The 12818-nt window shown below is 35.2% G+C and overlaps 1 protein-coding gene across 5 annotated transcripts in view; it reads left to right on the forward strand.

Moving 5' to 3' along the window:
• Positions 1 to 12818, forward strand: part of DENND4C (DENN domain containing 4C) — a 126917-nt gene that overhangs the window by 26656 nt on the left and 87443 nt on the right. For all 5 annotated transcript variants that reach the window (XM_049116164.1, XM_049116165.1, XM_049116163.1 and 2 more), the window contains exon 2: positions 11182 to 11503. In XM_049116164.1, the coding sequence (XP_048972121.1) occupies positions 11199 to 11503 (305 nt within the window). In that variant the 5' untranslated portion in view covers positions 11182 to 11198. The remainder of the gene's footprint in view (positions 1 to 11181; positions 11504 to 12818) is intronic.

The following is a 12818-nucleotide window of genomic DNA, read 5'->3' on the forward strand; positions in this document are numbered from 1 at the left end:
GATGATTGTAAAATGGTTTTTTTTTTTTTAAAGATTTTTATTTTATTTTTTAATTTTTATTTATTTATGATAGAGAGAGAGAGAGACAGAGAGGGGCAGAAACACACGCAGAGGGAGAAGCAGGCTCCATGCACCGGGAGCCCGACGTGGGATTCGATCCCGGGTCTCCAGGATCGCGCCCTGGGCCAAAGGCAGGCACCAAACCGCTGCGCCACCCAGGGGTCCCCAAAATGGTTTTTGACCATCTCTTCTATGTTTATTAGTTGATATTCTATTGGGAAGAACCTTCTTTCCCTCTCCTTTATTCATTTATTTTATAATATTAGTGTGGACTCAAGTCTTAAAAAAAAAAATCAATGTATTGTAATCCATTATTGTCATTCATTTTGATGCTAAAATTATTTCCAGTCTGGCCAATGGGAGACTTCCTCAAGCTAGTTCCTGTGTCCTTTTAATAGGACCCCCATTAGTCTTTGAGTAGTGCTTTCTTCTTCTTTTTTTTTTTTTTTTAAGATTTTATTTATTTATTCATGAGAGACAGGCAGAGACACAGGCAGAGGGAGAAGCAGGCTCCCTGCAGGGAGCCTGATGCAAAACTCTTTCCCAGAAGTCTGGGATCATGCCCTGAGCTGAAGGTTTACTTACACTCAACCTCTGAGCTACCCAGGTGTCCCTGCTTCTTTCTTCCTCAGTAAATTCAAGGTATATCTTGTGGGTTTTTTTATTTTGGCACAGAGCCTAACACAGGGGTTGAACTTCAAATTGTGAGATCAAGACCTGAGGAGATCAAGACCTGAGCCAAGATCAAGAGTTTGACACTTAACCTACTGAGACGCTCAGGCTCCCCTATCTTGTGCTTTTCTTGCCCAACCTTGGATTTGGTCATTTCTCCAAGGAGGTCTAATATCGTTCGGTGAGGAATGGTTTTAAGAAACAAAGATTTAGGTGCTGAGTATGTTTGTTGCTGGTGGGGTGACATTGTTTTTGGGTTTCCTTTTTAGTAGATAGGAGGAGACACTCATTTTTAACAGCTTTATTGATAAATAATTCACATATCACACAATTCATCTATTTAAAATATAAAATGCATTGGTTTTTAGTGTAGTCACAGATTGCTCAACCATTACTACAATCAGTTTTATCACCCCAGAAAGAAACAGCATACCCATTAAAGTCATTCCCCATTTTTCTCTATTCCCCTGATGTAGGCAGCTACCAATCTACTTTCTCTTTTTATAGATTGCCTATTTTGGACATTTTGTATAAATGGAACCATACTATATGTGGTGTTTTGTAACTGCTTTCATTTAGTGTAATGTTTTTAGGGTTTATCCATGTTTAGCATGTGTCAGTACTTAATTCCTTTTTATTGCTGAAGATAGTTCATTGTATGGATGTGTACTACATTTTATTTACCCCTTTATCTGTTGGTGGATATTTGGGCAGTTTCCATTTTTTGTCTAGTATAAATATTGAGATATTTAAAATTTTTAATTTTTGGATTATTTTAGGTTTACTGAAAAGTTGGAAAGATAGTACAGAGAATTCTTGTATTCCTCTATGGTTAGCATTACCATAGTATATTTGTCAAAGCTAAGACAACATTGTTATATTGCTCATAACTAAAATTCAGATTTTATTTTAATCTTACTAGGTTTTATGTTAATGTGCTTTTTCTGTTCTATATACCAATTCAGGGTACCACATTACATTTAGTATATATATATATATTTTAAAATCATGAGTTTATACTGATACCTCTAATTTCATTTCAATAGACATATTCTTACTTGCCCTCACCTGTCCTGTATTTCTCTCTCTTCTCACAGAATTCTGGCTTCCAACAATTGTTTAGTTATAGAGTACATACAGAATAATGTTTGAATTGCTGCAACCATACCACTATAAACTGTACCACTATGTCTAAAGTCTGGGTTTCTTTTTTAGTTCTTTATGTTAAATTGTTTAAGTTACTTGAATTAGTTCTTTTTTTCATTTCCCTTTAGGTGATTATATTGTTAATTTGGTACACGATTAGGTTTATTGGCTCATATATTATTAATAGTGAGGTAGGTATTTAACCAGGTCAAAAAAAATTTTAATGGAATTTAGAAACTGTTCTTTTGTAGACTTTTAATTTAACCTTTAGAATGGATACACCCAGCTTAATGTGTTTTGTTTGAACTTGGTAGTGTTTACAAGAAATCTGAATTAGTTGCCGATATTTTAAAACTTGGAGATTTACATAAAAATCCTGATTTCTGGCTTTCTAAAGAAGGCAAAAAAGAAATTCTGATTTTGCCAAGTCCGTTTGGCAACAATTGGATAGATCTGACTAGTAGTGGCGGCCAGTGTTGTCTAGTTCCCACGACTCTTATTCTGCTTGACCCCTTTAAGCATTTGTGTTTGCAGCCTTTCTTTACAACCCTCCTTCTTTACAAAACTTTCAGTGGCAGGTGAAATAGTAGAGAATTACACTGCTTTGTGGTCTGAAAAAGGAACTGATTTTGTCTGAAATGACTTTTGCAATTTTGTAATTCCATGACTCAGCTAGTTTAGCTCATGTTGATAATGCTTTCTAAATGGATTCACCAAGGCACTATTTTAAATTGCTTAAATGCAGCAAATAACTTTGATAAAACTGCACTCTCATTGTGGTTTAAATGACATTCACCATTCATTCTGCATGATTTGGAACACCAAGGAACACAAGGTATTTTTGAAGCCTTAAACACATCTTTTTGTTACAGGTGAGAGAATTGTGTAAACTACATTTAGCTTTATAGATTGAAGTTATTGGCATTTTGTTGATGTTGACAGCATTCATTTATTAAAATGTTACCATTCTTTTTTTTTTTTTTAAGATTTTATTTATTTATTCATGAGAGACAGAGAGAGAGAGAGAGAGTCAGAGACACAGGCAGAGGGAGAAGCAGGGTTCATGCAGGGAGCCCGACACGGGACTCGATCCTGGCTCTCCAGGATCAGGCCCTGGGCTGACGGCGGCACTAAACCACTAAGCCACCCGGGCTGCCCAAAATGTATACCATTCTTAACGGTAGGGTGAAATGAAATTGATTTTGAAAGATTATTTTAGCAATAGTTGGAAAATGAAATTTAATTATATCTATTAGTTTTTATAAATATTTTAATGTTCTCAAAAGCTTTTGTTAATGCGGAGTAATTTTTACTAGAGATAGAGAAAGCCATTTCATAGTGATAAAGAGGGGTCAGTTGATCAAAAGGGCATAGCAATTCTAAATGTTTATGCCCTTAACAATGGAGCTTCAAAATACATGAGCCAAAAACTGATAAGAGATGAAAGGGGGAGTAGACAAATGTGCAATTATAGTTAGAGATTTTTTTAAAAAAGATTTTATTTATCCATGAGAGACACAGAGAGAGGCAGAGGGAGAAAGAGAGAGGCAGAGGGAGAAACAGGAGGCTCCATGCATGGAGCCCAACGTGGGACTCGATCCGGGGTCTCCAGGATCACGCCCTGGGCTGAAGGCAACGCTAAACCGCTGAGCCACCCAGGCTGCCCCTAGTCAGAGATTTTATTTTTTATTTATTTATTTATTTATTTATTTATTTATTTATTTATTTATTTATTTATTTATTTATTTATTTATTTATTTATTTTATTTATTTATGATAGTTACAGAGAGAGAGAGAGGCAGAGACACAGGCAGAGGGAGAAGCAGGCTCCATGCACCAGGAGCCCGATGTGGGATTCGATCCCAGGTCTCCAGGATCGCGCCCTGGGCCAAAGGCAGGCGCCAAACCGCTGCGCCACCCAGGGATCCCCTAGTCAGAGATTTTAATATTGTTCTCTTGATATAGAACAAGTGGACAGGAAATCAGCCAAGATATAGTAGACACTTCAACAACACTGTTAGCATACTCAATTGACATTTGTAGAGGCCTCTGTTCAAAAACAGAATACACATGCTAAAGTGCTAAAGTACCCATGGTTTATTTATCAAGATGGGCCATACTCTTAGCCATAAAACTAGTCTCAGTAAATGTAAGAGAATTCAAGTCATTCACAGTATATTCTCTGACCACAGTGTAATTTTTTAAAAAATATTTATTCATGAGAAACACAGAGAAAGAGAGAGAGAGGCAGAGACATAGGCAGAGGGAGAAGCAGGCTCCATGCAGGGAGCCTGATGTGGAACTCGATCCTGGGTCCCCAGGATCACACCCTGGGCCGAAGGTGGCGCTAAACCTCTAAGCCACCCAGGCTGCCTTGACCACAGTGTAATTAAATTAGAAATTAATGAGCAAAGATTCTTGGGAAATTCCCAAGTATAAAATTTGGAAACTGGAAAACATACTTTTAAGTGATCCATTGGTCAAAGAAAATACTTTAAGAAAGGGAAATTAAAAAGTGTTTTGAACTTAATGAAAAGAAAACACAACATACATAAGTTTTTGGATGCCACTGAAACATTAGGTGGAGACTTATAACACTAAATACCTACAATAAAGAAGAAGAAAGATCTCAAATCAGTGACCTCAGTTTCCACCTTAAGAAGCTAGAAAAAGAAGTGAATTAAATTTTGCATAAACAGAGGGAAGAAAATAATAAAGATCAAAATAGAAATCGGTGAATTATAAAACAAAATAGAGAAAATTAATGAAACCAAGCTGGCTCTTAGAGAAGATCAGTAAAATGATAAATTTCTAGCCAGATTGGTCAGGAAAAAAGAAGACCCAAATTACTAATATTGGAAATGAGAGAGTTGACGTCGCTACATATTCCACAGATATTAAAAGTATAAGAAGGCGGGACACCTGGGTGACTCAGCGGTTGAGTGTCTGCCTTCGGCTCAGGGCGTGATCCCAGAATACCAGGGTCAAGTCCCTAATTGGGTTCCCTGCATGGAGCCTGCTTCTGCCTTGGCTTGTGTCTCTGCCTCTCTCTCTGTGTTTCTCATGAATAAATAAATAAAATCTTAAAAAAAAAACAGACCCTAAAACCAGTATCTTTCATTAACATATATAAAATTTCAAATGAAATTTTAGCAAATAGAAGGGATAATATATCATGACCAAATGGAGTTTATTTCAGGAATGCAGTATTGATTAATAACTTGAAAATTAATCACTGTAATTTACTATGTTAAAGATAGATGTTTCATGTCAGTAGCTGCAGAAAAAGTGTGTGATAAAATCCAACATCTATTCCTGATAAAAGTCTCAGGAATAGAAAGGAACGTTTTTAACTTGATAAAAGAGCATTCATGAAAAACCTATAAGTAACATCATATTTACTGATAAAGGACTGAATGTTTTCCCCATAAAATTAGCAAAAGGAAGATGTCTACTCCCAACATTTCTCTTAAAAAAAATACTGATTTTTAAAAAAATAATGTCTGCTTGAACTCACAACCCCAAAATCAAGGGTCACATGCTTTACTGATTGAGCCAGCCAGCAGCCAGGTGCCCTCCTTTTTTTTTTTTTTTAATCAAAGAAATGTATATTAAAACAATTTCTCTACACCAATTTTACTCTAACACAATAAACATAAGTACAATTGTAACGCCCTTTGGACCATAGAAATATTGTTGCCATGGTAAATTGGCATATTCTTTTCAAAAGGCAAGAAAGTAGCATATAATAATATTTATACATGAGTTTATATACTCTGATCTAGAAAGCTGAATCTGGAAGTTTATCCTATAACATAACTGAAGCCCAGAACGTTCATATGGAGAGAGGCTTGTTGATACATTCTCTCTTTTTTTTTAATTGTGATAAATATACATAACATTTATCATTTTAATCATTTTTAAGCGTACACTTTAATGTCATTAAAGTCAACACTGTCATTTGTCAGTGTTTTTTTTTTTTTTTTTTAAAGATTTTATTTATTCATGAGAGAGAGGCAGAGACGCAGGCAGAGGGAGAAGCAGGCCCCATGCAGGGAGCCCGACGTGGGACTCAATCCCGGGTCTCCAGGATCAAGCACCGGGCTGAAGGTGGCGCTAAACCGCTGAGCCACCGGGGCTGCCCCACATTGTCAGTGTTGTATAACCATTGCCACTGCTATGCTTAAAACTTTTCCATCATCTCCAACATAAACTCTGTACCCATTTTTTTTTTAACCCTGTACCCATTAAACAATAACTCTTCATTCTTCCCTTTCCCAGCCTTTGGTTACCTCTACTTTACTTTATATGTCTCTCTGAATTTATTCAGTGTACCTCCTATAGGAACCATGTAATATTTGTCCTTCTGTGTCTTTTTGGCTTATTTTACTTAGCATGAGGTTTTCAGAGTTCAACCATGTTGCAGCTTTTATCAAAATTCAATTCCTTTTTATGACTGAATAATATTCTATTGTATAGATATATTCTATTTATCCATTCATCTTTTGGATGGATATTGGGTTGTTTTTATCATTTGGTTATTGTGAATAATGCTGCTCTAATGATGCTAAGCAGCTTTTCATGTGCTTATTGATCATTTGTATATCCTCTTTGGTCAGCATTTCTTTTGAACACTCTATTGGATGTTCTAGCCAGTACAGTAAGACAAGAAAAAGATATGAAAAGCATCTATATTGGAAAGAAATAAAATTGTCTTTATTTGTAGACACATTACTATCAATGTAGAAAATTGGTGGTACTACAAAACCAGATCTACAACCTTTAGGCAACTGTATGAAAATTGTATAAGATCAAGATATAAAATCAATTATATTTCTGTGTAGTAGCAAAGAATAATTAGAAATTGAGCTAAAAAGGAAATGGTGTTATTTTACAATAGCATTATTATGTACTTAAGCAAAATCTGATAAGATATGAAAGATGCTGGTAAACCATAAAACATTGATGAGAGGAATTTTTACAAATCTAAATAAATGCAGAGATAAACCTTGTTTGTGGTTTTGAAGATTCAATACTGACCTAGATTTTTTTAAGACTTTATTTATTTATTTTTTTGAGAGGGAGAGAGTATGAGATGGGGGAGGGTCAGAGGGAGAAGCAGACTCCCTGCTGAGTAGGGAGCCTGATGTGGGGCTGGATCCTGGAACTCCAGATTTATGACCTGAGCCGAAGGCAGATGCTTAACTGACTGATCCACTCAGGTGCCCCTGACCTACAGTTTCAACACAATTCTGATTAAAATATTAGTAGGCTTTTTTTGGGGGGGGTAGAAATGGATAAGCTGATTCTAAAATGCTTATTGAAACGCAAAGGACCTAGAATAGAATAATCAAAACAATTTTGTAAAAGAACAGATTGAAGACTAATAATTCCTGATTTTAAGATTTATTATAAAGCTACAGTAATCAAAATTATTTAGTACTGATAGATCAGTGGAATAAAGAATCCAGAGGTGAATCTAAAACACGTTGAGTAGTTGGTTTTGAATAAAGGTACAAAGGCCTAACAGTGGAGAAAAGTAAGGTTTTTCAATCAGTGGTGCTGGAAAAATTGGATATCTATATGTAAAAACTGGTTCTTTACTCATACCTCACACTAGATACAAACACTAACTCCGAATTGATCATAGACCAAAATGTAGAATTTGAAATTATAAAACTTTTAGAGGAAAATATGGGAGCAAACCTTAGTGACCTTAGATTAGGCAGTCATTTCTTAAATACATCATAAGCATGACCCATAAAAGAACAGATTGGTAAATTGGACTTCATCAAAAAGAAAAACTTCTGCTTTTCAAAAGGTACTATTAGAGTTAAAAAAAAAACAGTCATAAATTGGGAGAAAATATTTGTAAAGCATATATCTGATAGATGATTTTTCTGTAGAATATATAAAGAACTTTCAAAACTCCAGAGTGAGGCGCCTGGGTGACCCAGTCTATTGAACGTTCAATTCTTGGTTTTGGCTCAGGTCATGTCAGGGTTGTGAGATTGAGCCCCATATGGGGCTCCATGCTTAGCAGAGAGTCTGCTTGTTCCTTTTCCTCCCCCTCTCTGCCCCTCTTCTGCTAGCATGCAAGCTCTCTCCTTTTCTCTCTAAAATAAAAAATAAAAAAAAATCTTTAAAAAAATTTATATTTTTAAAATTTTTATTCAATTTGCCAACGTATAGTATGACATCCAGTGCTAATCTCATCACATGCCCTCATAAATGCCTATCCCCTGCCCACCTCCCCTTCTGCAACTTTTTGTTTGTTTTCTAGAGTTAGGAGTCACTCATGGTTTGTCTTCCTCTTTAATTTTTCCCACTCAGTTTTCCCCCTTCCCTTATAGTCCCTTTCAAGTCTTTCTTATATTCCACATATGAGTGAAACCATATGACAATTACCTTTCTCTGATTGACTTATTTCACTTAGCATAATACCCTCCAGTTCCATCTATGTTGATGTAAATGGCAGGTATTCATCCTTTCTGATGGCTAATATTACTTTTAAAAAAAATATATTTTATTTATTTATTCATTAGAGACACACATTGAGAGGCAGAGACACAGGCAGAAGGAGAAGCAGGCTTCATGCAGGGAGCCCGACATACGACTTGATCCCGGGACTCTTGGATCATGCCCTGGGCTGAAGGCAGGCGCTAAATCGCTAAGCCACCCAGGGATCCCCAGTAATATTCTATTTTATATGGAATATTTATATATATATTTATACACTTATATATGGAATGTGTGTATATACATATACATATATATGTATGTATATGTATACACACACACACACACACACACATGCACGCACACCACATCTTCTTTATCCAGTCATCTGTTGAAGGAGATCTTGGCTCCTTCCACAGTTTGGCAATTGTGGACATGCTGCCATGAACATTGGGGTGCAGGTGTCCCATTGTTTCACTACATCAGTGTCTTTACCCAGTAGTGCAATTGCTGAATTGTACGGTAGCTCTATTTTTATCTTCCTGAGGAACCTCCACACTGTTTTTCAAAGTAGCTGCACCAGTTTGCATTCCCACCAACAGTGCACGAGGGTTCCCCTTTCTCCACATCCTTGCCAACATTTGTTGTTTCTTGTCTTGTTAATTTTAGCCATTCTCACTGGTGTAAAGTGGTATCCCTTTGTGGTTTTGGTTTGTACTGCTCGGAACAAGTGATATGGAGCATTTTTTCATGTGCTTGTTGACCATGTGTAGGTCTTCTAATAAATAAAACCTTAAAAAACCTATAAAACAACTGAAGAATGAGTAAACAAACAGCCCAAGTAGAAAATGGGCAAAGATTTGAACACAAATTTAACTGAAAAAAAAATATGGATCAAATAAGCACATGAAAAGATGGTTAACTTCTCTAGTCATTAGAAAGATGCAAATTAAGGGGTGCCTGGATGGCTGAGTCAGTTAAGCATCTAACTCTTGATCTCAGGGTTGTGAGTTCAGGCCTCGAGTTGGGCTCCATGCTAGTTGTGGAGCCTACTTAAAAAAAAAAAAAAGATGCAAATGAAAATGATAATTAAGTATCACTATGAGCATATTAGAGTATCTACATTTAAAAGATTGACAGTATAGAGCTTTAGAGAGGATGTGAAACAACTGGAGCCCTAATCTGATGGTAAGAATATAAAATGGTATATTCTAGGAAACTATTTGGCAGTTTTTTAGAACTAAATATATCTAGCAGGTGATCTAGTCCTTTCATCCTAAGAATTGACCTAAGGTAAATGAAAGCTTATGTCTATAAGGCTTATACATGGGTGTTTATGAGAGCTTTATTTGTATAACTCCTAACTGAAAATAGCCCATATGTCTATTAATAAAGTGAATAGGTAAGCATATTGTGGTATACTCAATAATGGAATACTACTTAGCAATAGGAAGGAATGAGGGGCACCTGGCTGGCTCAGTCGGTAGAGCATGAGACTCTTCATCTCAGGGTTGTGAGCTTGAGCCCCATGTTGGGTATAGAGATTACTTAAAATTTTTTTTAAAAATATAAAAAGGAATGAACTACTGCTATAAACAGCATGAATGAATCTCTAATAATTATATATACATAAAATTTCGTAATTTAAATTATTACGAAAAAAATAGACAAAAAAAAATACATACGATTCCATGTATATCATTTCTAAAAACTATGATAGAAAGCAGATTGGGGTTTCAGTGGATATGTTTACTATCTTGATTGTGGTAATGATTTCCCAGATGTATATGTATTTATGAAAATCTATACTTTATATCTATACATTTTATTGTATGTAAATTATACTTAAATAAGGTTGTTTTTAAAAAGTATAGAAAATCCATGGAAATATTTAAAACTTCAGAAGCTTCATTTTATTTTTAGAGGTGCTGAGTTTAGAGATGATAAAAATCTGTCTCAATGTTCATAATCACTGGGTTTCTACCATGTAGTACCTAAGTCTCTTTTTTTTTTTTTTCAATTTTTATTTATTTATGATAGTCACAGAGAGAGAGAGAGAGAGAGAGAGAGGCAGAGACATAGGCCGAGGGAGAAGCAGGCTCCATGCACTGGGAGCCCGATGTGGGATTCGATCCCGGGTCTCCAGGATCGCGCCCTGGGCCAAAGGCAGGCGCCAAACCGCTGCGCCACCCAGGGATCCCCCTAAGTCTCTTAATATGTATTTTATATAATTTTGTCGTCTTTAGTTATAGTATTTTATGCTTTATTTGGTATTTATATAGGAAATACATAAATACTCCTAAACATACTTAGTTTCCATGGTGTTCCCATAAAATTTTTTAACCAGAATGGACAGACCCCTAACTGGATTGAGAGACTAGTTTGATTTGTTTATTTCATTCATTCATTCATTCATTCATTCATTCATTTATTTATTATTTTTGTCTTAGACCTTGACTTAATCATGATGAACTCAATTCATTTGTTTAAATATGAAGCTTAGCTCTAGGAATTTTGTAACCTAAACGAGAATGATTTTTTAAGTCGTCTGAATATTGTTCATTTAAGTGCATTTTGCTGAAAGGAAAGCACCATAGCCCACCTCTGACAGTTTGATTATTCTTACTTTACAAATGAATTGATGCTGTAAACTTGTACTTTGTAGCAGGTAAAAGCTGACAAGATGATACCAAAATAGGTTGATTCTCCAAAAGGACAACAATGATTTTAAATCTAGCTGGGAAGTGTGCTAGTTGATCACTGTTAACTCAGGAGTATTTCAATTTTAGTTAGTCAAGATAAAATGTTTTATTTAATTGATGTCTTTTTTTCTTCTTCTTCTAGGAAATATAATAGCAGCCATGATAGAAGACAAAGGGCCAAGAGTGACTGACTACTTTGTTGTGGCAGGTCTCACTGACACATCTACTCTTTTGGATCAAGAAATAAATCGTTTAGATACTAAGTCAACTGGGCCTAAAGCTCCAATTACAGACATTGCAGTTATTAACAAATCTGCTGGGGAAACAGTACCTGAAGGTTACACTTGTGTTGAAGCCACTCCATCAGCTCTCCAAGCAAATTTGAACTATGGAAGTCTGAAAAGCCCAGAACTTTTCCTCTGTTATAAGAGAGCAAGAGATAAACCACCCCTTACTGACATTGGGTATGGCAACTTATTTTCTTTTGCTGAAGTGCAGGAAATAACATTTATTTAAAGTGCATGGGAATAGAAATCTGAAATCCTTTATAGTTCTATTACTCTTTGTTACTTTAGGATGAAGTGTAGTAAGATATTGCATATCTCTATCTACCCTTACTGGATTTCTTTGCATTGTACTTGAATCATTAGATCATTTCCTTTCAAAAGAATATTGAAATGAAGGCACTAAAGCCTGAAATGTGATTCCATTTCTCTTGTACTTATCAGATAAGCTTATTAATTAAAATAAAAGAACAAGAAGCTATAATAAAAGACTATATTTTTAAGGAGCTACTTATAAGTAGGCTATGTGATGAGGTTTTGTGAAGCCTTGAACTCATTAAAAAAAGGAACGTTCCTGTTTTTTTTTTGTTTTTTTTTTAAATTGTACTGTGTGGTTTTTAGTCCTAGGAAGGAGGAGGTATTTACAGTTTAGAATGAATGTAGTTCTTATGAGGCATTTAGTATCTAGTCCATAGCCAGTGAAGCACATTCTTTGTAAGCCTTTTTTCCAAAAATGTCTACATTGATCCTCTTTTGTAAATGAAATGTGTTTTTAGAATACCTATAATTATTACGTCAATAAGTATATGTGTCATGTATTATAATTACCATCAGTTAGTAAAAACATATAGGTATTTGAAAGCATCTTAGGAAGTATTTGGGATCAGCTTGTCCATTTACGTAAAATATGGAGTTGGAATTTTGGTGGGGATTGCATTTAATCTATAGGTCAAATTAGGGAGTACTACCGACTTTATACCAATTAAGTCTTCTAACTTATGAATATGAGATATTTTTCCCTTTATTTAGGTCTTTAATTTTTTTTAATCAATGCTTTGTAGTTTTTAGTGTACAAGTCTTTCACCTCCTTGATTAATTTTATTCCTCCATATTTTATTATTTTGGATTCCATTAGAAATGGGATTGTTTTCTTAATTTCCTTTATGGATTGTTCATTGCTGTTTTATACAAACACAGCTGAATTTTAATTTCATGTGTTAGTCTTATACCCTTTAACTTTGCTGCATTTGTTAACTCTACTAGATTTCTTTCAGCCATTTGGCAGTTTCTTAAATATATAGGATCATGTCATTTGCAAATAGAGTTAGTTTTACTCCTTCCTTTGCAGTTTGTTGTATTGGTTCCTTGCTCAGTCTAGAACTTAATGTACCGTGTTGAATAGCGGTAGTGAAAACAGACATCCTTGGCTCATTCCTGGTCTTAGGTGCAAAGCTTTCAGGCTTTCACTATTGAATATGATGTTAGCTGTGGGTTT

Source organism: Canis lupus, chromosome 11, assembly GCF_003254725.2.
Source record: "Canis lupus dingo isolate Sandy chromosome 11, ASM325472v2, whole genome shotgun sequence".
NCBI lineage: Eukaryota > Metazoa > Chordata > Mammalia > Carnivora > Canidae > Canis > Canis lupus.